The following is a 25,309-nucleotide window of genomic DNA, read 5'->3' on the forward strand; positions in this document are numbered from 1 at the left end:
AAGCCAGTTCACAAACTGCTTCAGATTTTCCATCGCTTTCATCTCTCACTTATTTTTTAATATAAAAACTATTCATAATATGCATAACTATATTATCCCATTCAACATTAAATAAGTCTTCCTTTCATATTTACAATACACAGAATGCCTGATTTCTTTCACTCCCAAAGCCTCGAGTCCAAGCACTCAACAGCAATCAAAACCATCTAAATTCACTTGTCTTAGGACAGACGGAGTCTAACAAAGGGTAATAGTAGATTCGAACCATCCGATGTCTCTACCTTAACGGTAATAATATTAAGATTCATCTAACTTCCCAAGAACAATGCTAATCCTTCTTAGGATGGTATTAGTCATTCCTTCTCAATCAAAGCCTTAACTAGATCTAACCTTTATTAAATAAAATAACTAAACCTGCACAGTTTGTACAAGACAATTTGCAGCCCCCAAGAAACGATATTAGAGGAAGATACGGAGAAAAATACAAAAGGAACCAATGGACATGCGAGATAATGAAGCATTCTTTACTATACAATCACACCAATAAGCATAACACTACAAAAATGGATTATGGGGTCGTACCATCAATCACTGTACAGCAAGCCGCTGAAGATGATCCATGAAAACTTCAAAACTTACATCATCAGTGAAAATAATATCACCTCCTGGTGGACGCGCATCAGAATTGTAGGTTGCAGAAGGATTCAATTTCACCAAGAGGAAACGAGCCTGATATTTATAAAAAATATTGGTCTCAATAGCATAATACAGCATCCGTTGGTCCGTACAGTGCACGTAAGCATAAATAGGTGTCCAATGATGCTAGTATTGACAACTCAAATGAAATGCAAAAAAATTACAAAACAAAGTAGAGTGAGTATAATGTGCTCCAGCAGGAGCACATTGTACACTTGCTCCCTCAGGAAAAAGACCCACTTCCTAGATCTAAAATAATGAGATCCAATTTAGAATCATTAGATAAGTAAATTTTAGAATCACTAAATAAGCAATTTTCCAAAAGAAAAGATTTTGAGTTAACTTGATAGCCTCATATAAACCCAGATCTAACCCCTCCAAAACTTGGACAGTCTTTGTTGAATCCAAGGGCATCACTTCTTTCAGGCACTTCTAGAGTGTATTTCCAAATTTTAATTCATGTTTTTTATTTTAAAGTTGGACGGAAGGTTGTGTAAATTTGCATCCCAACATTTGGGGTCCTAAAAGTACTAAGGTTTTACCTGCAGGAGCATAGAAGCTTTTCAGAACAAAAAATCATAACATAATATGTGCCTCCAGCAATAGATAGCGAATGGCCTGAGTAGCAGAAGCTAATTACTCTCTCTCATTGGATGCAAGTCAATTAGCTAGTTCTTAACTTGATAGCTTAATATAAACCTAGATCTAACCGTCCAAACAGTCATAGTTGAATCCAAGGGCATCACTTTTTTCAGGCACTTCTAGAGTGTGTTTGAAAATTTCATTTTCCTTTTATTTTTTATTTTTTTTAAGTTGGGCGCAAGATTGTGTAAAGCTATATCCCAACATTTGGGGTCCTAAGAATACTTCTAGCTAAGGTTTTACCTGCAGGAGCATAGAAGCTTTTCAAAACAAAAAATCATAACATAAAAGGAAAAAGCATCTCCAGCAATAGATAGTGAATGGCCTGAGTAGCAGAAGCTATTACTCTCTCAAATTGGATGCAAGTCAATTAGCCTATGCTATAGATAAGTAGTAGACTGTCATTTGGATATTAAGATCTAAGCAGAAATAATCAGCCACCACACCAATGCATTTCATTTCAGGACACGTATCGTTATAATTAGTATACTTCATTAAAGATAAAATCACTATGACAAAATTAGCCACTGAGTATGCGGACTTCCAATTGAATCAGTTCATTTTCAATAAAATCATCAGCAGACAATAGCAATGAAAGTTCAACTTACGAATACTGGGAAGCACAGCAAATCTGGAGTTACCTGGGAACCATGTTGGTCACAAATGACCAAGCGAGGAACAGGAAATCGTTCCTTTATAATAGTATCTGCTTCATCTCGAGGAGCTTGTAATAATAGGGCAAAAATCTGTACAACGATTAGAATCGCAATGTAATTTATTATGAAGTTACAGGTGCGAGCTCCCTCCCTCCCTCTCCCCTCTCTCATAAAAATGCTGTCTATGCTACACCATCCATGGCAAGGGCATCCACCATATGTCCTCATCAACAGACAGTGAAGATGAAGACTTCTTGAATTGAAGGACAAGAGCGGGGCTCTGTCACTACAGTGCAGCTCCACCATTTGCTGATGAGAAAAGGTGGATGCCACAGTTTTATATGGTCTATTAAGACATGGATCGGAACACTGCAATAGTCTTCTAAGAGGTTTGGGCCAAAACTAAAAAGAAAGACAATCATTTTAATTTTTAACAGCTGAAGAAATACATTTCATTAGGGTGATCAACAAATTATAATAAAATGGGAATCCAGGGTGCAAATTTTCCAAGTATGTAATTGAGCTGATGATATGCACAGAAGATTTACCTTGTGCTCTTCTTGGTTCTGGTAACCAGCATTTCGCCATTGAGCAACAGTAACCCCATGAAATATTACAACAGTAAAATAGGAATCTAAAAGAAGGATTCTATCAGCAGCAATGGAGGCAACATCAAGGAGGGCCGGTTCAGGGCCCGAGTGAAAGGAATAAGATATTAATGAAGGCTGAATCATTACAACTGAGTTGGTCACATTCTCTCGATTCAGAACCATGCGAAAATAAGCAGTTTCATCAGGACTGTTGTTAAAAACCTGCATCAATTTCCTAGTGAGAACCCAAGAAACAAATTTTGTGAAAACTGAACAAGACCACTTCTTGCTATGATGCACTTCAGAATTTATTCTAAGAAACCAGGTCAAAGCGGGTTGAACCAGATCGGACAGTCCTACCGGTTGGACGACCAACAAGTGCCTTGGCTGGTTTTGTCTAAAGAAAATCCATATTTGGTCGTAAACAAGCCAGAACCAAAGTTTGACCGGTTCTGGCAGGTCAGACCAGCAGGTTTTGACCAATTGGACAAGCAAACCAAGGTTGGGCCACTAATTTTGTAATATAGCTAATATTCTGAAACTATTCCCTATGTTCTCTTTATCTTTTTAAAATCCTGTCTAAATTGCTCAACTGGTAGTCCATCTGGTTTTGACAAAAGCAAATCCCTAACCAGTTAAAGGGCATGTCCAGTTCTGATACGATTAGTTTGAACAGTATCCCAGCAATTCTTAATCTTTTTTTAAGTCGTGTTTCATTATAATTAAATAAGTATTATGAAAATAATAAAATATTTTACTCAAACTTGTCCAAACCAGTTGGACTGGCATGTTCCAAAGAGAACCCTCCAAAATTCAAATAAAGAAAATGCCATCCAAAACTCAATAAAGAATACCTGGACAAACTGAGAGCGACGCAAATTAAAAATAAACTGAGGGAAGATTGAAAAACGAGGAGATAAGCTGAAAGATGAAGGGCTATCTTTCTGATAGTCTCCAAACTTTGAACATAAACGTATCAATGACCTATCAAGCCACCGAATGGCATCGAAATCAGCCTGTGGAAAAGATCATAGGTCAGTTTGAAAACATGTTAGTTGCACATTTAAAAGAATAAATATAAAACTTTAACAAGACAAACTAATTGCAAAAAAATTACAATTACCCACTGTGAAAATTCATGTAACTGTTACTGCTGTAAATAAATTGTGTTAAATATGTTTTGCCATGTCACCACCCAATAGAATTATGACTAACATTATGAATTTCCAACATTAGAAGAAAACACGATACATGTATACAAAAGTTAAGAGTTTCCAAAATTGTGTGAGCACTTTTTGGCCAAAATTGAAGTCATGTGCTCAAGGCTCCTCTTTGACATACAATTTAAGCCATCTTTTCAAACAAAGATTTAAAAAATAAATCAACAATCTTATCCCTTCCTCCCAAATTACAAAAATTAAAAAACGAGCGAACTTTTTCTACATCCACCGTCCAAATTTAATCCTTTCATGCTCTCGTACTTTAACAACTTTTGTTCTTATCTTAGACAAACAGTGTAAAATCACATTGACTGAGAATCCTCTACACCAAGGGGTAAGGCAACTAAGTCAAGAAAGTTATCCATGTGGTGAGTTCCGTGATGACTGTGTATACAGCGAGAGATATAAAATCTTACATATGGTTAAACATATAGTATACAGCAAGAGGCTAATTAGATTAAATGAAGCAGTATAAAACCAAGAAATATTGATATCTCTGCTCTGGAACCATCCATCACTCTGTAGCTTCCTAATTTTAAAGGCAAATCATAAAAATACACAGGAACATCATTACCATGCCCATAAGAGGGATTTTTCTTTGAAAATTGAATAAAAACTCAGAACAACCATAGTCTGAATCATGAATAGCATCAATGAGTTAAGTTCCTAGGAATAAAGAATCTCCCACAAACAAATCCAAATTCACTTAACATTTGTACTTTACCTCAGTTTCCATCTTTAGTGATACCAATCGCGCCATCACTACAACAGCTGTTTCTTGATCAAATCCAGCAATAAACTCCTACACATCCAAGCAAATTATCTATTTGTCATTAATTCTTATGAGAATCTGAAACAACCTAACATGCATTAATGCTTTAACACGAGTACCAAACCATCTAAGAAACTAACATTCAGAAGCTTGCATCAGCAAGTTGCCACCTGAAAACTAAAAACGTGTGCCATATCATAAGAACATTATAGATTATTTTCATTTCAGAGTTGATACGATTTCACATCTAAACTAAATCACAATGAGATGAACAGTGAAGACTCCTGGCAGTCTGCAATCCTTTGTTTTGTTTGCTAAGTGGTTGTCTTCAATCTTACAAAGGACGCACGATAGATCTTTCTAAGCAATTATTTATAACAAATTAAAGCATTGTTTGAAAAACATTGGACTTCGAGTACCGTATAGAAAGAATATGCAAGTGCATGCCTAGTGAGCACAAAAACATGACAAGTAAGACAATTCCAACAGGGTGGTTTACTCATTCTGCGTGAACTAAGGCAGACTCCATGTCCTTGTTGATGTCTTTATCGCCTAGAATAATTTTTAAGCCCTGAATTCTCAATGCTTAGAAAAAACTTAAAATAGGATATTTAATTGACTAGCGTGACAAGAAATTGCTACACTTTTAGAAATTAGATTTGTTCGGGGTTGCAGCTCAGAATATACTGATGTACACCATGTAATAGTACAAACATCAATTTCTACCACTATGTTATAAGAGGCCTTCAAGAACTAGTACATAGAAGTCATAAAAGTTAGTGGTTCCCCCAAATGTTCAAAAAGGGCAGTGGCAGCCACACCTTGCCCCCTCCAAGGCAGCGCCTCATGAATGACGCAGTCCAAAAGGAAGGAGGGAAAAAAGAAAAAGAGGGCCGGGGGGGGGGGAGAGAGGGAGGGGGGGCGATGGGTTCGAGGGGAATCTCAAACCGTTAGATATATTTGTAGTTTTGAACTTGTTAAATATAGAAAAAAAAATTATATAAGGTGTCAACCTTATAATATAGAAAGAGCAGATAAAGCAGATCTACAAGCACCTTGAAAATCTTGAAAATGGACAGGCTAGATAATATGATACAAGATGCATTATTTTTAGGACTCGAAATCCATTGTTTCTTTCATATCTATACATATCGAGGTCGAAATGATCAGTTGGAGCGTTATCCAGCATCCAAATAACCTTTTCTGATGGCGTTTCGAGTCTTCAAACTTTATAATTATGGGTGGAAATAGATTTTTCAGTTATAAAAAGACGTTCGCTACCGGAACTGCATCTTTCGGCCGAATTTAAAATTGCGATTTCCTTTGATGTTTAAAGTACGCACCTTATATACACCTCACTCTGAAAATATAGTTTTGAGCTACAGTCAATAGTATGATATTAATATATCGATAATATACCAATATATTGGTATCTGGTACAAAAATCATATAACACAGTCAATAATAAATATTTGAACTATTAATATTACATTGACAACAAATATTTATAATATATTGATATCTTAATATATTTGTACTATAACACTATGAATATATTATTAATCATTGTACAATGGCGCAAAACTTTTAATATAGTAGTACAGTATTAATATGTATTATTAATAGTAGTGCAGTATTATCCTATGTTCTCAATAACAGTATATATTACTGTTTTTTTTTTTTCATAAATAGTAATAGTATATATTAGAGGACCTGCCTAGGCTGCAAGGCAGAGGCGGGCGGGCGCCTTGTGGCATAGCCTAACTAGGAACCCCCATAAGCCAACTCATTTGGGTGAGGGACCTCAACCGCCTAGGCAGGCCTCTAGGCGAAGAGGTGATCAAATATTTTAACATTGGCCATACAGCAGATGGCAAAGAGGGAGAGGGGAGAGGGGGCGGGCAGGAAACCTTTCCAAGTAGAACGCAAAATGCCACTACTTAGCAGAGTAGCAGCATGTCGCATGACCGCCCCAATGCAAATTGGGAATAGCAAACCAATCCCCATTGGCCGGCTATACCATCTCATATAGCAGCATATTTCATTACATAAGCTTCCGCATATGCAGTCTTAGCTTATTTTAAATATGAGTTTTCAGCTAAATTTATTGCTTAGCTCGAATATGAGTTTTCAATTAACTTTTTTTCTTCATAAGGTTTTCATCCTGGGCGACAAATGGTGATTGAAAAGTTTGAGAATGAAATGAAAGATTCACCAAGAGTAAATAAGGGATTACATTCCTTCTGTACCAGAACATACATAAACAATGTTACTGAGTTACCCCTATGGAGAAACTTTCCTGCTTCTCTTTCCATGATAAAAAAGACAAGAAATATGCATAAGCTAAACATACACTTGTGAGCATCAAGAGTCCAGACATCAAAACCGATTCAGAAGTTTGTCATGAGATTAGAAAATTTTAGTTAAGTAGCATAAGCAAACACATACCTGTAGACTACCTGGTCCAGCCACCCATCTTCTAGAAACTGTTGTCACACGAGTTCTCATCTGCCCACTGCTATGTTGGTAACTGCACCAAAACAACTCTGACCATTGAAAACATTTCATACCCATATAATGGAAGAGATGAATACACCTAGGATCAATTAGAGGTCCAGTTTCCATACTAGGTTAAGAACTGGAAGTAGAACTGATTGCTCATGGATTGACCAATTGCACTTGGAATTTCCTTTTGCACAATCTCAAATAGCATGCAAAAAGAAGTTTTCTTATCGAGACCACACATCTTCCAGGCACTAGTACTGCCCTGACCAATAGCTAAATCAGAGCACAAAGGACCATTCTGTGCAAAAAAAAAAAAAATATCAATAGATCAATATATCATGCATGAATATTTCATGCAGTAGAGACTACACCAATTTTCAGCACACCTTTTCAAGAGATGCACAGGGACCAATTATGCCTTGTATCTTGACATCCTTTGAGCAGTTCACTTCAAATATACCACTGCAAATACAAATGGAGTATTTCAAGCAGTAACAACATCACTAAGAGAATAAAAAAAACGATATTTATTAAAAACATTATAATGAAACGGGGGTTATAGTTCCCGGTGACAGATTTGGAATAAATATAAAATCAAATGCAATAAATTAGGGATAGTCTCCTGGGTAATTGTACTATTGAAATGGCTTGCCCATCAAATCTTAAGTACCAAACATCATCATCCTTCATCATGCATACCTTGTCTAGCAGCCATATAAGGTCAGGACTGCCCCAGAAATACTAGAAGGAGATTAATGGTGGTGCAGGATCCACATAAAAATTTACCTAATGATTGAAATTTTTAAACTGACACATAACAAGAATCAAACTGGGCCCAGAAGACACCATAATCAATATTAAATTCTAGTGATTCATCGTCCCAAAACTAAAATTCAAATTCTACCCCTCAATTCTCTACAATATTGAAAAGACATAAATATCCCTTGGATAACTACAAAAATAAATGAGCAAATTACCCTAGTTTCAATCTCTTAAGAAAATAAAATAATATAAAAATAGAAAATCCTAACTACAATCTCTCAGGGTCTAGCTTCAATCGCCTAGAAACATAGTGATATAAAAATAAAAATAAAAGAAATAGAAAAAATTACCACATCAAATTTGTTTGCTTCATTCCCATTGAATAAAGCTCTAAAGCATGAAATCTAAAGGCATTGTTTGCCCAAAATTTGAATTTTAACTTCAAATACATAAATAAATAAATAAACAATTCAAAACAAACATATTCACCCTTTGGGGGCCTTTTCTATTTATGATCAGGGTACATCAATACCAGAGGACCCTTAAATGCTTTGTTAATTATATTTAACTATAATATTTGATTCATAAAACATCTGATTCTTCAATTACAATGGTTTATAAATAATACATAGAGAAAATTTGTTTGCCCCATATATTGCTTCCTTCTTGGTAATGTTTTCTCCTTTAAGATCTATCCAAATTACTAGTTTCAGTTTCTCACACTGATGTCTGCGATGTCAGAAGTCTCAGTGTTCTCCAATCTCTATGTTGTTTGTTACTGCATTCGAAGCTCAAGCTGTTTTGTTAAAATTCTAATTTTGGAAATGCGGTAATGGTTGCAGATAGCTAACAGAGGGTGGGACTTTTTCCAACTGCCACCGACAAATGCATTGATCCCAAGACACCTCTCATGAAGTGTCGATTGTACGTATTAAATGCTTAAGGGCATAATTGCCTATTTACTGTATTTTCTGTTTGATGTACTTAGCATTCTTGGACAAAAACGACCATGGCGACTTTTGGCTGCCCTAAACAGTAAAGCCACCTTTTTTAAACATGATTGAACATGGAACTCTGAGCTTTTTGCAACAATTTTATATGGGTTTTTGCCATTTTAATGCACTTTGTAGGCAGAGAGATGTATCATGGTATGTTGAATTCAATTTCATTAAAGGACTTAGGCTATCATTTGTATTTTAAAGGAATGTATCATTTTTTGGCAGCAGTTAAGACTATTCAGACACAGGCCACTTGAAGTTTGATCCCAATTTCTAGTTTATTACCAGAATTTGAATCCTTCAAGTTTCTTGACCTATTTGGTCATATTTGTAATTCCAAAGCCTATGGCTTTGAATATGTAATTATTAAATTGCTTGAACTTTGCCTCCAGACTTTAGGGCCAGAATGACTTTAGAATCACTCCACGATGTCTTGCTCTTTACCCAAACTACGATTTTTATCTTTGATCAGGTATGAGCTTGTTTCAGAGCTTGTTGCTCCAGACTTCATGAATCAAAGCTCGACCCCCCTTTTGGCTGCAGTCAAGCCTGTTTGAACTAGGGGTGATTCAAAAACACACCAAACAGGCATTCCATAAAAGTGGAAATTGATGCATGGGACCCAAACAACACCTAGGACTTTATGGCTTTGTAAGATTAAAACGGTATCCGATGAACCTATAACAAAGTATAAATCCAAGCTAGTAGCCAAGGGCTCTAGAGTTAAGAATACAAAGTAAACTATGAGACATTGTACATAAAGAGAATTTGACAACATGGATTGGTTCTGTCACTGCTGCTAGAAAATGGCCCCATGTCATGTTAGAATTTTATCTTATATCAAGTAGATTTTTTTAATAATTCCATCAATGTGATACTAAGAATGTTTTCCAACAGGCATCTCAATGGACACTATTTGAAACTTCCACCTGGTTATCCTAGACAACTTTCTTGTTTTGTAAACTATAAAAACATGTAGGGTTTGAAAGTGAATTACAGGAATAGGATAACCAATAAACCTGCCCAATCAATTGAAAAAACCCTCCTCCCTCCTCTAAATGGCAGGATGAAATTCATTAGACGTCAACCATTTCTACTCAATCCAAGGATCCAACCATTACTTACATGAGCTCACATTGGTTAAGCCCGAGAGGTGTCAGGCTTTCATTAGCTCAACCCCCCTAATTTTTGCTTTGATGGCTTCAATTGGTTCTCATCCCATGTGGCCATGTCTATGAGTGTGTATCAAACACTTCATTGTCCTGTTAGCAGTGTTCGCAAAATCGAACCGGAATGGTTAACAGGACATAAGTCTGGGAGAGCTTAGAACTGGAAACGGACTAACCGGGCAGTTAACTGGACTAACCGATCCGGTGGATTTTGAAAAAAAAAAAAAAAGAGTCAAAAACCCCAAAAACATTTAAAAAAGAAAAACTTAGATTAAGTGTATATTACCTTATTACCTACATTTATCTTACAAAAAAAAATTTGAAGCAACTTTTTACAAAAATTAATATATGAATACTATGGAGATATGCAAGGCAATTTATAATTTGACATTAATTTAATTGATGGTGTTACAAAGCCCAACTAACAATGGCTCGTAGTAATGAGAGCGGTATGGGGGGTCAGGGTATTCTTGTGTTTTTCCAATGTATTTTCTTTGTTTCTCTATTCCAACAAAAGTTTTGAAGTAATCATATTAACAGTTCATGACTACATTCATCAATTGAGCAGCAAAGTAAACGGCCATATCAGCAGTCCTTATGACAAAATAAGAAAATGGTAGGAAGGAACTGAGTATTATTGATCCTAAGTAAAATATCAGAATCCAAGACAGTTATTTAAAAGCAAGATCAATTTTTTTTGAAAACAAAAAAGTTTGAAATTGTGAATGCCTCTGCCAACACAATTATAATCCCATTTCCATTAAAAATTACAATCCCAATTCCATTATTACAACAATTAAATTACAATCCCATTTCCATTATTACAAATATAACTATATCATGCACTTGAAAAAAAAAGAAAAAAAATCGGACAAAAAAAAATGAAGCAAAAGTAAGACCGACATTATCATGCACTTATTTTTATGTTTGTTAGAAAAAAAAATATAACATTTAAACAAGAAGAATCGATTTTTTTGTCATATTCATCAAACAACATATTTTTATCATAAAAACATAATTTTATCAAAAAATATATAATTTTTGTAAGCAAAATAGAAAAACACTTCCCACATTCATCATAAAAAATAATTTTATTAACTTAACAATATTAAGTAAAATTATTTTTTTTTTGAAAAATCAGTTTCTCGAAAACCCCTAAAATCGAGTAACATTTCAAGCAAAAACAACCCTCAATGGTCAGAAAATCGAACAAATCAATACAAAAAATCTTTGCAAACGTTTCCATCTTGGTATTTTTTTATTTAATTTAAAAAATTGCAGAAAATTTAGACCTATGAAATTTTCATGACATCAAGCAAGAAATAAATTCATAAAAAAAAATTTACACAATTATACATCAACGTACCTATTTTATATGACAAATGAAGCCTTGATGATCAAACTCCATAAATTAATTTGATAAAAAAGACCAGTAAATTGATCCAAAATCTGTTTTTTGGATTGAACACAAGTTCTTCGAGCAGCAAATTTTGAGGCCATAATCAACCCCAAATATCTTGTTTTCTAACAAATTGAAACATGGATATGGTAACCAATTCGATTATGATTTAAAACCCTCAACTTTCATCAATAATCATTACCTATTGAAGATGAAATTAACGAAATGGTCGATAGAATTAGGGTTCTTCGAACAGCTCGAACACATGTTCTTCGAGCAAATTTTCAGGCCAAAATCAACCCCCTATATCTTGTTTGTTAAACAAATTGAAACAAGGATATGGTAAACAATTCGATTATGATTCAAAACTCTCAAATTTCATTGACAATCGTTACCTATTGAAGAAGAAATTGATGAAATGGCAGAAATTTCAAAGGGTTAGAAAATCCACCTCTTCAATCCACAAGAACTATTTTTATTTTTATCGTTGATTCGAATTTTGTTGTTTTATAGACAATCAATAATGGTTTACAACACTAGAGCACCAAAAACGCCAAAAAATGGCAAGGAAATCGAATCAAAAAAGCAAGAAAATTTGATTGACAGATCCTGTTGCAAATAACGGGCTCCATTTCAAAACACGGCCGTTATTTCGTTTTGCCTTTTTTTTGCCCAAAAAAAAACGTCGTTTTAACAGAAAACCGGTCCGATTAGATCAAAACGGGCCGGTTCGACCCCTAACCGTCTGGGTTTGGTCCGGACATTTTATGGGGTGATACCCAAGGTCCTTAGAACCGCAAAACTGCCCCTAACCGAACTCGGAACCATAGCGGTTCCGAGCCAACCGGCCGGTTCCGGTTAGAACCGGCCAGTTTTTCTAACAGTGCCTGTTAGGTATTTAAACACCATGATTGTTACTTACAGGCACGTGTTAATGAAGTATAGTGTCTCAAGCACATGCTAAAACTACAGTTTCACAATTCAGATGCAACTAATTGTGTTGCCATAATCTCTTGGTCGTAACGTTGCTTACTCAGCTAGGGCAATCATTGTCACATATAATGAGTCACCATCATCATCATCATCATCATAGCCTTTTCCCAATTATGTCACATATAATGAGTATGGCATGCAAATTAAATGCATAAAAGTTCTTGCATTAAAGACCGGACTTGGGCTCGGACTTGCCAGGGTTCCAAGCCCGTGTCAACCATTCTGACAAGGCCAAGTCTATGCGAGAAATACAAAGAGTGTATGTGACACAATGAGACTAACCCAAGTCTCAATGTTTTTCATCCCGATGTGGCATGATTCCTAGCCTGAGTCACTGACTTTTTAATCATACATACAAAGGAACTTAGCATAGATTCCTTAAGGCAACAGATTACTATATATCCTCAACACTGTAAATGCATTAATGTATAATAATATAAAATCCATTATATGAAATGGTTTGTGGCCATGATCAAAAATCAGCATAACAGAATGTTCAACAAAAGAAATGTCTGTTAATGTACTGTTCCCAACTTCCCATCAAGCCTATGCGCGAAAATGTTTACCAGCAATATTTATGGATTCCATACGAGGACTACATTCTAGATCATCCGAATCATAAGAGATACTAGCATTGCCAATAAAAACACCAAGATTAGGAATTAAGCACCATTCTCTTTTTTTTATTAAGAAGAAAATTGTGTTTCACCTCAAAGGGATTTGGTGCACTAGAATAGTGTGTGGAGAAAGCAAGTCATGTATAGTAGCCAACATATGAGAATGTCACTTATGAAGAAAATTAGATTATCAATACCCCTGAATCTTAGTAAACTAACAAAATGTCATCATATGCAGCCTAGATTCGTTGAGACCCCTTACTTGAATGAGAGACCTAGGTCATAGTCCGTGGACTGAAAGACTCGTTTCAGAGATTCCTTGAAAACAGAATGGCCAAAGCTCTCTGCCAGCACAACGAGCCCCCCAGTCCTTTCTACAGCAACTTTAAGCTCTGCCACTCCAACCTGTGAAGTCGAATATAAAAGGTAACAATATAAAAAAAACAGTCAGATTAGCGCAGCATACTATGCTTCACATTGCTTTTATCAGAAGGAAATGAAAATATAACAAATTGGATAAAATACATACAGCAAAGTCTAAAAAAAAAATCACAAATAAAGGAGGATATACGATGTATATTGAATATTAAGAATTTAAGAACAAAAACTGGAATGGCAAGCTTTAAAACAGAGAAAAAACAAATTTTGAGAAAGAAACAAGAGAACCCCTACACATGCAACACCAGGACACTATCACACAAATGAACAGTACACATTCTGATAATGAGATAATACCAATATCTTTAGAGGAATGAGGTGGAACCAAGGGGTTGTTAGAAAAAGTTTGATACTTTAGCCTGGTTTCTAACAAGAAAAATATAACACTGAGTTTGTAGTGGTTAATTTGCGCTGAACAATATCAGTATTTATGCCAATGACGTTATGAGAGAGTTTTGTGTGACTGTTGGAGTTGAGTCAAGAAGTAAAACTGTCAAATATTATATCCATCCAAATCCAATATCCATGTAGGATACATATTCAAAGTACACATTGGTAATCTTATGAAGCTCAAATAGAGGTTCAATTCTATTCATTATTTGCAAAAATCAAATAAAACAAAAATAAAATCCAAAAATATAGTTTCTAATTTTTGGCCAAAAAAATATTATGGGGGTGGGAATGCCCCATAATGACGCTAAATCACAACCAAAAGTTAATGATCAATACCCATCAACTTAAGGGCATTTTCTGCCCTAAGGTGCAGTTATGCAAGGCAGGCGCCTGAACGAGAGGGGCTAGGTGCCCACTTAGGCACTTGAACGTAGGGCGCAGGCAGCCACCTCATGAGGGTCCACCAAAGGCCAGCTACTTTGCAAAGGCAGAAGAAAGAGAAAAAGAAAGGAAGTTAGGTGGCAGTTTGGTCTGCCTTGCCTCAAGGAAGCCACCACTAAAAATAAGAGATAAGACTAGCATATCACAGAGAGAGAGAGATCCGTTGCTGATCAACTAATTGGTAAGGGAGCCAGGACAAAAAGGTAGTCTGTGGTGATGTAGCTAAGGAATCACCAATGATATAGTGCAGGTCCTCCAGAAGCCCCTGAAATCTTTCCCCATTAAAAACTGTAGATGTTTAACTCGTGAAAAACTGTAGATGTTAAAATGGTAGGCCCGGGCATAATTTTTTGTGAATAACGTGAAAGCCAGCCATACATGCATTGACTGTCATCGCTGTCCCAAGGTTGCTTTTCTTTGATAGGTCAAGAGTCAGCAGAGCACCTAGTTTGCATGTTACAAATTCACCTCAACCTGAAAATTGCTATTATTGAGAACATTTTCAAGTGCACAAGCAAATTCTTGTTGATTTAGAGTGAATACGTAATTTTTTTTTGTTTTGGATGATCAATTAAATAATATGTTAAGATATAGTGGTGGAGCACAGTAAGAAAAAGGAATAAAATACGCAATAAAAGATCTTATTTATCCAATGCAATATAATTTTATGATAATGTCCAGTCTAGAGTCTAGACCAGAAAGACCAATGTGCACTGCAACACTTTATTTTGTTGCAATTCCTTTTTTCACAGTTTCGTATTCTCTACCACATTCATAACAATTTATTTTATTTTATTTTTGGTTACGAGCCACATTCAAGGATGGAAAAAAAATGGAGAAAAAGGAAACCTGGTCAAGTGCGCACGCAAACAGATCAAGAACATGACCCTGATTCACAAGCTGCTTTGAAAGACCTTCATAGAACTTAACAGCCTTGTGATAAAGAGGGGCAGAATCTTTATCAAGGTCCTTGTGGGAGCGAATCGGCTCAGACAAACTCTTTGTTACAATCTGAAAACGTCACTGATGGTCAGCAAATGCCCTGAACTTTTTAAAACATGTAAAAAAGCATATAAACATGAAACTTCTAGACAGTCACGAATCAGGTTCAATAACATGATCTAAGACATTTAATAGACAAAGAAAAACAATAAATACATAGACACCTTTGTGAGAACCTCTTTCACCATAGCCAAGTACTGACCTTTTAGGCAAATCATCAAAAATCACAAATCACGTGCCTAAAGTTTTTACGTTTCTTGTCTTTACAAAGTTTTGAAAAATAAATTAAAATGAGATTTTAGGCAAATAATTGATATTTTTTATAACTCATCAAATTAAACTAGTATTACCATTAAAATAAAAACACTATGAACTAAAGCTAGCCTCGTAGCCCAAAACCTACATGGGTATTGATAATATCTTGACAGTATAATTCTATATACGATGATGTCTCAATCTCCTATATAGAATAGAAAAATCACATGAAACATTGATTTTATTGCAAGCACCCTAGAAACTCCTCGTGTATTCATTCCGAGTTACATCCTTTCATGTCTTGGCACTATCCATCTCAACATCCTCATCTCAACTACACTCATTTTAACGGTATATTGTTTCTTGACCACCCAACATTCCGTCCCATAAAACATGGCTGGTCATAAAGCTGTCCTATAGAACTTCTACTTCAATTGCATTAGTATGCAGCTATCACATAAACTTTTATGCACATCTCCACGTCCCACTCAGCTCTAATTCTATGTGCGACATCTTCCTCAATCTCTCCATTATCCCAAATTAATAACCCAAGATATCATAAATAATCTCTTTTATGTATTTCTTTGTTACCAATCGTAACTACTTCCTCGTTCTACTCTTATTATTACTAAACTTGCGTTCCACATATTCTTAGTCCGGCTAATTTTAAAATCTTTTGATTCTAGAGCATCCTTCCAGAGTTCTAACTTTGCGTTGATCCATCATCTAGTCTCATTAATCAAAACTATGTCACCTACGAACAACATATACCAAGGTACCTCATCCTGTAGGCGCTTAGTTGACTTGCCCATAACCAAAACAAAGAGATATGAGTTCAGTGCTAACCCCTAATGCAGCCTTATTGTCACTGAAAACTCACTTCTCTCCACTAATCGTCCTCACACTAGTTAGCGCTACCTCATACATATCTCTCACCATGTCAGTACTCTTGAGATTCTTTTTTTTTCCAAGAGCCACAAAATTAAGTCTCTATGGGCCTTATCGTATGCTTTCTCCAAATCAAAGAGGTCTTCTCCCTTCTCCTTAAACTCTTCAATCAATTGTCTAAGTAAGAAGTGGCCTCAGTTGTTGACCTCCCTGTCATAAAACTGAACTAATGGTCTAATACACTTGTTTCACGTCTTAGTCATTGCTCAATCATTCTCTCCCACAGCTTCATAGTGTGGCTTATAAGTTTGATCCCTCGATAGTTCATACAATTTTGTATGTCTCCTTTATTTCAGTAAATATACCAAAGTACTTTTTCTCCATTGACTTGCCATTTTCTTTGTTCTCAATAACTTGCTGAACAACTTGGTCAACCAGCATATGCCATTCTCCTCCATGCAAGTCCAAAGCTCTATCAAGATACCATCTAAACCTAAAGTTTTTTCTATTTTTATCTTTCTCAAAGCTTCTTTTATTTTGGATATCCTAATCCTATGAATGAATATATGACCTCCACCCTCATTTATGTTAAAGGTTCCTCCTAACGCTCTGTTTCCATAGTGTTTATTATTTAACAATTTTGAAAACAAATTCTCCACTTTTCATTAACCTCGTCATCCTACACCAAGACCCTCTAATCCTCACTCTTAATGCACTTAATATGATCTAGATCCCTACACTTCCTCTCTCTAATTTTTGCTAATTTGAAGACATCTCTTTTTGTTAATTTGAAGACATCTTTTTCACCTTCTCTTATCCCCAGTTTGTTATATGGATTATTATATGCCTTAAGTTTAGCTTTACTTACTATTTTTTGGGCACTTTTTTTAGCATTTTAATATTCTTCTAAGTTTTGATCACTTTTATTACAATGTCAAGCTTTATAACATAATCGTTTCTCACTAATAGTCTTTTAAACCTCATCACTCCACCACCAAGTTTCCTTATCGTAATTTCTTTTCCCTCTAGTTTCTCCTAAAACTTCTTTTGCCACTTTCTTAATACAGTCAGCTATCTCATTCCATAGAACATTAACTGCATGCTCATAATTTCATTTTCGTTTTGTTACCAATTTATCCTTAAATGCCTATTTTCTCCGTTTTCAAATTCCACCACCTAGTTTTTTAACACTCGTTTATTTCACTCATCCTCTTTCATCTCTTTATACAGACATCCATAACCACAAGCCTATATAGCATGATCAAATTCTCTCCTAAGACAACCTTACAATCTTTACATGATGGTCGAACTACCTTCTTAACTAGAAAGATGTCTATTTGGCTTTTATGTTGTCCACTTTTATAAGTTATTAAATACTTATTTCGCTATTTAAAGTAAGTGATTGCTATTGTTAGGTCGTAAGCCATAGCAAAATCCAAAATAGCCTCACCCATATCATTTCTTGGACTAGTCCATCAATATCATCCCAAAATTGTCTCTTAATTCTATCATCTAGTCCTACCTGTGGTGTATAAGCACTACGTAATGTACATTAATTATCTCCTCCCCCTAACACAAGTTCAATTGTTATGAGCCTATCCTGCTCTCTTGACATTAACTACTTTATACCTTAAATCATTATGTACTATTATACCTATGTCATTTTTACTGCTATCCTTTCCTATATACCAAAGTTCATATACATCAATTTTATTAGTTTTTTCTCCTTTCCATTTAGTTTCCTATAGATAAACTATGTTAATTCTCCTTCCTCTTATTATACCTACTAACTCCATACACTTGTCTATTAGTTTTCCTACATTCCATGCGGCTAGACGAATCATAATCCCTTGGAGTAGCTTCTTTACCCGCGTTCATCCAAAATGGCACAAATATCCTTGCCAACTTATCGCTGCAAACGGGAGTAGTTATAGCATGTCACTTCCTTGGAACCCTTGCTCATTTTCCACTGCAACCGGGAGTAGTTATAGCACGTCACTTCCTTGGAGCGCCTTAGCTAACCCTTGCTCCTTTTCCACTGCACCTGGGCACCGGTACAGTGCGTCACTTATAAGGAACACACTCGCATAAGCATATGAATAGGTACCGGAGTCATGAAAAGATGTGGCAAAGTTTTACGTTGATTGCCTACCTAAGACAACCCCCCTCCTTTGCCCAACCTTAGGACTGGCATGACTGGCATGGGGCTGACCAAGGCGGAGTTCGAAACCCGAGTCAAACACTCAGAAATAATGCTTTCCCGCTTAATGCATCTAATCACATTTAAGGCATCATCTAACTAAAGCCTTATCCCATAAAGTTATGACCAATGTTCCTCCCAACACGAGAATAAAAGCCAAATATGCCACATGATGGTGCATAACCAGTCCCTTAAAATTTAGGATGAAGTTTCTATGAGGCTCAAGCTTTATAAAAGCAAAATAAAGGCTCACCTCAAATCCTCGTCTGGAAAGCACTTTCGGCAATGAAAATCTCTATGTTGGCTCTAAAATCAATTTCCAACATTGACAATAAAATTTGAAACTCAAAGAGATATACAGATCTTGCAGATATATGAACACTTATATTTAGGGTGAATGGACAGTCTAATTAATTTGTTACAATATAGAGTATTTTCAGAGCTTGAAATCTTTTTTTCTTTTTCACAACCATAATGCTCAAGCCAGGATGATCGATGTAAAGGTTATCCAATGCTTGAACTGCAATTTTTTATGAGTTGTGAGGTGAGGCTTTACTTATTTTGATAGGGCTGCAGCCCTATGAAACCATTTTCCTACAATTTATGATGACTTCCCAAACCTGTTCGACCTGAATTCCTATTTCAGCAGTTACTACTGTCAAGCATTAGTGCACTATAAGGAGGTATTCAACACGAAAACCTTCAATGGTATTCATCCAACCACCCATAAAATCTTCCAATGTAGACCCTAGTATCATTGGTCAGGAAAGCAGCCAATGAACTTATAGTCTCTTAATGCTAGCAAAAAAAACATACTCATCACCTCTTCTAATTCTGAAAATGCAGTAATTTGGAATTCGGTATTCCCTTTATTTCCATAGAATGTGTTTGACAAAACAGAACTTTCAATTTCATAACTTCAAAAATCTTAATAAAGGCATAGTTTGTTTCTCTTATATCTGTATTACATGTCATTCTAATACATACTTTTTTGTAGCTATTTGACTGTGTACCTATATTTTCAGAATTTCCATAAATTTGTAAATTTTAATTCTTTGCTTGGAAAATTCTGAATTCTTTTTTATTGGGCACATATTAGAATCCTAATCTTCTCCCTCTATCCATTAAATATTTACACCCTCTATCATAAGGAGAGATTTGTCATACACCAATAATGTGCAAATTTGGGGTTTATCTCATGAATTGTATTCATAACGTTAGGGTTTATAATAGTAGACATTTATCATACTTCTTCCCAACCCACAGTTTGCATAGATATCAATTATTGATATGTGCACAAAAAATCCCAATTGATACCATATTTCTCATTGCAGCTATGAATGGAATCACCAATCCCAAAAAAACCCAACAATACAACCCTTCAAACCACAAGCAATTGTGAAATGATTCAATTAGGTAAACTTATAATTAATATGTACACAAAAAATCCCAATTGATACCATATTTCTCATTGCAGCTAGGAATGGAATCACCAAACCCAAAAAAACCCAACAATACAACCCTTCAAACCACAAGCAATTGTGAAATGATTCAATTAGGTAAACTTATAATGTATGAAAAAGCATGACAATGACTTCTCTATAAACTCACTTTTTTTTAATACCATGAAAGTAAACGCTTTCCGAGCATTTTCAATGGACACATGAACAAAACCACAATCTCAATACCTACATAAATACCACATAAAAGGCCATTTTGATAGTCAAACAACGCAAACCCTTCCCAGAACAAAGCATCCTAGTAATATGGCAAGGAAAAGCTCATACTCTTGAATACATATTCTTTCTCACTCTAAGCAGATGAACCCAAGCTCAAACATGGAGAAGCTAGTGCCAATTTCATCAAATTCACAAGCCAAAACCCATCTGATTGAACCTTTAAACATTTAAATCCAATAGGCCAAGGTTGTTTTTGACGCACTCTTCGTCACCTTCTCTCTCTAAAAATCCAAGGTCAAATTTGATTGGTCTCTCTCCCTTCAATTTGTTGTTTTATGGTTTATGCTTCATGGATTCACGAGAAAGAGGAGAGGGATCAAAGGAAGGAGAGAGAGCAAGGCATGAAACTAGAGTAGTGTTCACTTTGATTTTAGAGAGGAGAAGGATGTTAGAGAGAGGAAGAAGCCTTGTGAGAGAGGGACGATGAAAGTCTTGAGTGAGTGTAAGGCTTCAGAATAGAATCCCACAAGATATATTTAGACTGAGAATTGGTAACCCGCTAGCTAGAGTTCTCTTGCAGTCTCTAAAATTCAAATCCAAGTTGTTTCTCCTGGGATCCTAATTTTATGCCCTTATCTGAATTTTATTTAATTTAATTTGGTTCTATCAAACACATTCCTCGACTTATTGGATTATAAGGTTTTTGTATCCCATAATATTTGGTAATATCACGATACCCTTAACTGTTCGTGTGGGAATGTCCCACTGTTCAGAAAGTCAGATGTGGCTGCCTATGCAGTAAAGTGTCCTGGCATCCTACGATGCCACCTAGAAACTTAAGGCAACCCTAGAGTTTTGGGGGGTGGACTGCTAGAATAGTATGAAAAAAAAATAGAAAGGTACCATTAGAATTTCATCAAAAAAAATGGGGTTATTTGGAATATTTCTAATAAGTTGTATATTATATCTTCATTCTCAAGGTGAGCAAGGGAGGGAGGTAAGGAAGGAGAGAGAGAGAGAGAGAGAGAGAGAGAGGAGGCTTTCTGCAATGTTTGTGAAAGGGAGAACAAAGAGGGGGGAGAGAGAGAGAGAGGAGAGACTTCCTTCAAAGTTGATGGCAGGTCTTTCTTTTTTTACTTTCTTTTAAGGGAGATCACGTACTTCTTTTTTAGGACTTTAACAGTTTTTTAAAGTGGGCTGATTTAATTTTTTTTAAAAGGCGCTAGGTCTAGGCGTACACCTTGCCTTCCTAGGTGCCCACCTGAGGGGCATCTAGGGCAAAAGGCGGGCAAGTATGCATATTTCCACCTAGGATGTATGCCTAGGCCTCTTCGGTTCAGCAGCCCAGCTAGACCGCCTAGGCAACTAGGCGGCCAAATTTTTAACACTGGACATTACAGCGAGATAAAACTGCTTTATTCCTTCTTCTTTTTTCAAAGGAACAAAGCAATGACCTAAGGTATTGCCAACAAAATCATTGCAATCCTCTGATTCCAAGTTTCCAACTTCAATGAATCAAACGCTCACCAACTCAGTATCCGGTAAATGTTTTGTAAATAAAGTCATAATGTGAAGATGGTTGATAGTGAGGATATCAACGCTGACGACAGCAACAGAAAGGAGAACATGGAGCAATAGAAGCTCTATATTGCTTTGAAAACCTCCACACCAAACCATACAACCTCAAGTGCATAGACAATGAACCACACTATCAGCTCCAAGTCTCATTGTGACCTGTGTGGCACAGTGGATTAAGCCACCATTAAATAGCTTCTAGTTATTTTTTTGTTTGCGAATGAATACGTGTACTTCCCTTTTCTTTTTCTTTTCTTTTTTTTTCTGCAAGGTTACTTCCTTTTCTTCTTTTTTTCCCTGCACTAGATATAAAGAAATAGAGCACAATAATAAAGCGATTGTTTTATTTCTAATAATAAAAAACTGGATTATTCACCAGCGTAATTAGCTCAGGTACCGTAAAATTCAAACTTGTAGCTGGAAAAAGGTACATTTTCACAAATTGAAGTGCTTATTTTGTGAAATACCATGAACAAGAGTTCGGCATTGTCTAATTGAGGTTTTGAAGTAAAATGGAGTGAAAAGGGAACTTACAGCGCCTGGCCCTTCAGTTGAGGGGCCACCAATAAAGGCCATTATCCTTGCACTAGAGCCAGGCACACAAGCACCCAACAAACCAGCAGCCACACTTAAAGCAGTGCCAGTGCACCTCGCTGCCCTCTCCTCTGCAGGAACACCCCATAGATCCTTCTCCAACTCCTCCAAAACCTAAACCAAATGTTAAATAAGGTCAATTTCACTGCCAAAATAAAGCAAAGTTACATTTGTTCTTTATATGAATCGAAATACGTACCAATACCAATATTTAATCACAAGGTCTTAGCATGATACCGTAAAATCACAAACTCATGCACAAAATGAACAATTTTAGTCAGATATGGAAATCATAAGTACCATGCGGGAGCACGAGAAAAAACAGAAAGTAAACTAAATAAATTCAACTACCAAGTTTTTTTTTTTTGCTGCAAAATTACTTCACCAATCAAACAAAAGAAAAACATCAATTTAGGATCTAAATCAACCATGAAGAGACTAAAATCATTAAATTACAAATACCGCTTTATAGAGATTAATCAAACTACAGGAAATCAGGAATTCAAAAACAAAAATTTGAAGCTGGCAGCTCAAACAATCAAAACAATATGAAAAGTCGAAATCAAAAATCAAATCAACATCAAACAATAAAGTATACCGTATTTATTGCAAATTCGCAATCTGAAGCAGGTACAAGAAACCTTTGAATCATCTGAGGAGAAACACCATCTCTAACCCCACCGATTACCCCCCCAATTGGTTTTGGCTTCTGCACAAAAAACCCCAATTGCTCCATGACAATCTCCTTTGTAGCCCCCTTCGATCCCCTAAACACATAGGACTTGGGCATATGCCCAAAACCTAATTCATGGACGTTAACATAAGATCCAAAGGTGACAAGACCAACCATGGAGTTTTCAGGCAAAAGCCCAACTGCCTGGGACAAAGCAGACTTCAAATAACCTAATTCTTCCTCAATCACACATATATCGATCAGAAAAAGGAAAACAGGAGGTATGGCTCCAACTCCAGGGTCTAGGGTTTCATACTCCACTGTTGTGTACTGAGGAAAAAGCTCAGCTGGTAAGTTAGTATCAGTAATGGAGGCATAATGAGGAGGAAAGTGGTTTCTTTGGTAACAGAAGGGGCATGCCCAGATCTTGGCCTGAAAATCAACTATGGCAAAAGGGTTTAGAATCGATCTGCAAGTCCTGCAACGTAAAGGCTGATAAGGGAGAAGAGGGAGATTAGGGTTAGGGTTTAGTGGGGTGTAAATTGCAGATGTGGGAATTACACAGGCTGAGGCCTCTGGTTTGGTGCCAGGCCAGACATTCCATGGCATTCTGATGCCATCTTGTGCTTCGAGTTCGAGGAAATCCGCCATAAATGGAGGGTTTCGAAGTTTTCCTTTTTGTGATTCTGGTTGCTGGTTCGAGGAGAGAGAGGGTTTCGATGGAGAAGAAGAAATGAAGAAAGAGGTTTTCAGGGGAGGAGAGAGAGAGGAGAGAGGTTCTGGTCGGGAGTGTTCATTGCACTCCTCTCCAACAGTAACTTACCCCCCTTGAGTAATATTTTTTCCGAAAACGGGAGGTTTCTCTCTCTAGCTCCTTTGTTTCTCTCTGGCTCCTCTCTTTCTCTCTCCTCTGTTTCTCTCTCTTGCCCTCGTGGAATGTCCCTCGGGCACGAAGCTGAACACTGTCAACAGGAAGCGGCTGACGCCCGATATAACGGTACGAGACAAACATGACCGGTGAGGTTTGTATAACGTGCACCCCAAAATCGTATTTTAGGCGTCGAAACTTTTATAATCGCCCGAAAATATATTTTTTACCTCTATTATAAAATTGGAAGCTCCCATCTCCAAATATATTTCATGACTAGTAAATCTATAAACACTTAAATATTTTGATAAAGGACGGTTTAGATAATGTAGTACAAGATGTACTAATATTAATATTTTAAATTCAATTTTTTTTTCAAATTTATATATATCGAAGTGGAGATTATCAATTAGAGCATTTTTTAATGATGAAACAACATTTTCCAATGAGTTTTGAGATGCAACTTACTTGTACAATATAAGGCTGACACCTTATACAAACTTTTTCGTATGTCAAATGAATTGCTATTTAAAAGGGGAAAAGTATAAATAGAGCCGAGGCTCTAAAAAATCAAATTAGAGCCTACCTCAAAAAATTCACTAGAAGAGGTTGTTTTGATGTCCAAATATCCTCAAATTGATCATCTCGATATCAAAATGCATGGACATGAAAAAAAAATGGATTTCAAGTTTTGGAAATAGAGTATTTTGTAATGCATTTTTTGACCGTCAATTTTCAAGATTTTAAAGGTTTCATAGATCTGTCAATCTAAACTTTTTTTAAGCTTTAAATTTTATAAATAAATATGAAAATATATTTTAAAGCTTCAATATTAAAACTTTATTTCTCGACTCTATTTGAAGGTATGCTCTAATTTAGATGTTTAGAGCCTAGGCTCTATACAAACCGCACCCATTTAAAAGCTCTTCTTTCTTTTACATTATTACACTCATATCCAAAGCTCGTTTTATTTTAAAAAAAAGGTTGCATAAGTGCAAGGCTCTAAACAATCAAATTAAAGTGTATATTAAAAATTTGATTAGAAGATGTTGTTTTGATGCCTAAAAATCTTCAAATTGACCATCTCGACCTTAAAATGCATAGATATGAGAAAAATAGATTTCAAATTTTGGAAATAGTGTATCTTATAATGAATTTTTAGACAATAAATTTGCAAGATTTTAAAGTTTTCATAGATTTGCTCGATCCACACTACTTTTGAAGTTTTAAATTTTATAATTAGAGGTGAAAATAAATTTTCAGACTATCACAAATTTCCAGTAT

At 35.8% G+C, this 25,309-nt stretch overlaps 1 protein-coding gene across 4 annotated transcripts; it reads right to left on the minus strand.

Annotated features, from left to right (window-relative positions):
* Window positions 1-369: 369 nt before the first annotated feature.
* LOC18443891 (protein transport protein SEC23 C) lies at window positions 370-24,024 on the minus strand. Of its 4 annotated transcripts, none has more exons than XR_016051346.1 (12): window positions 23,083-24,024; window positions 22,425-22,598; window positions 15,141-15,302; window positions 13,282-13,424; window positions 7,468-7,543; window positions 7,204-7,379; window positions 7,025-7,122; window positions 4,529-4,606; window positions 3,439-3,600; window positions 2,543-2,806; window positions 1,980-2,084; window positions 370-729 (listed from the first exon to the last, which is right to left on the minus strand). XR_016051346.1 is itself a non-coding variant. In XM_006854072.4 (12 exons), the coding sequence occupies exons 1-12, from the start codon at window positions 23,806-23,808 to the stop codon at window positions 589-591; spliced, it is 2,289 nt and encodes a 762-aa protein (XP_006854134.1). In that variant the 5' UTR covers window positions 23,809-24,024; the 3' UTR covers window positions 370-588. The 4 variants fall into 4 exon arrangements, 2 of the variants coding, with proteins under 2 accessions (XP_006854134.1, XP_088717066.1); XM_006854072.4 differs by having other exon boundaries at window positions 7,025-7,106; XR_016051347.1 differs by lacking the exon at window positions 15,141-15,302.
* Between the last annotated feature and the right edge of the window lie 1,285 nt (window positions 24,025-25,309).

This window comes from Amborella trichopoda, chromosome 3 (assembly GCF_054954075.1).
Source record: "Amborella trichopoda isolate Santa Cruz 75 chromosome 3, AtrichopodaSantaCruz75HAP2 v2.0, whole genome shotgun sequence".
NCBI lineage: Eukaryota > Viridiplantae > Streptophyta > Magnoliopsida > Amborellales > Amborellaceae > Amborella > Amborella trichopoda.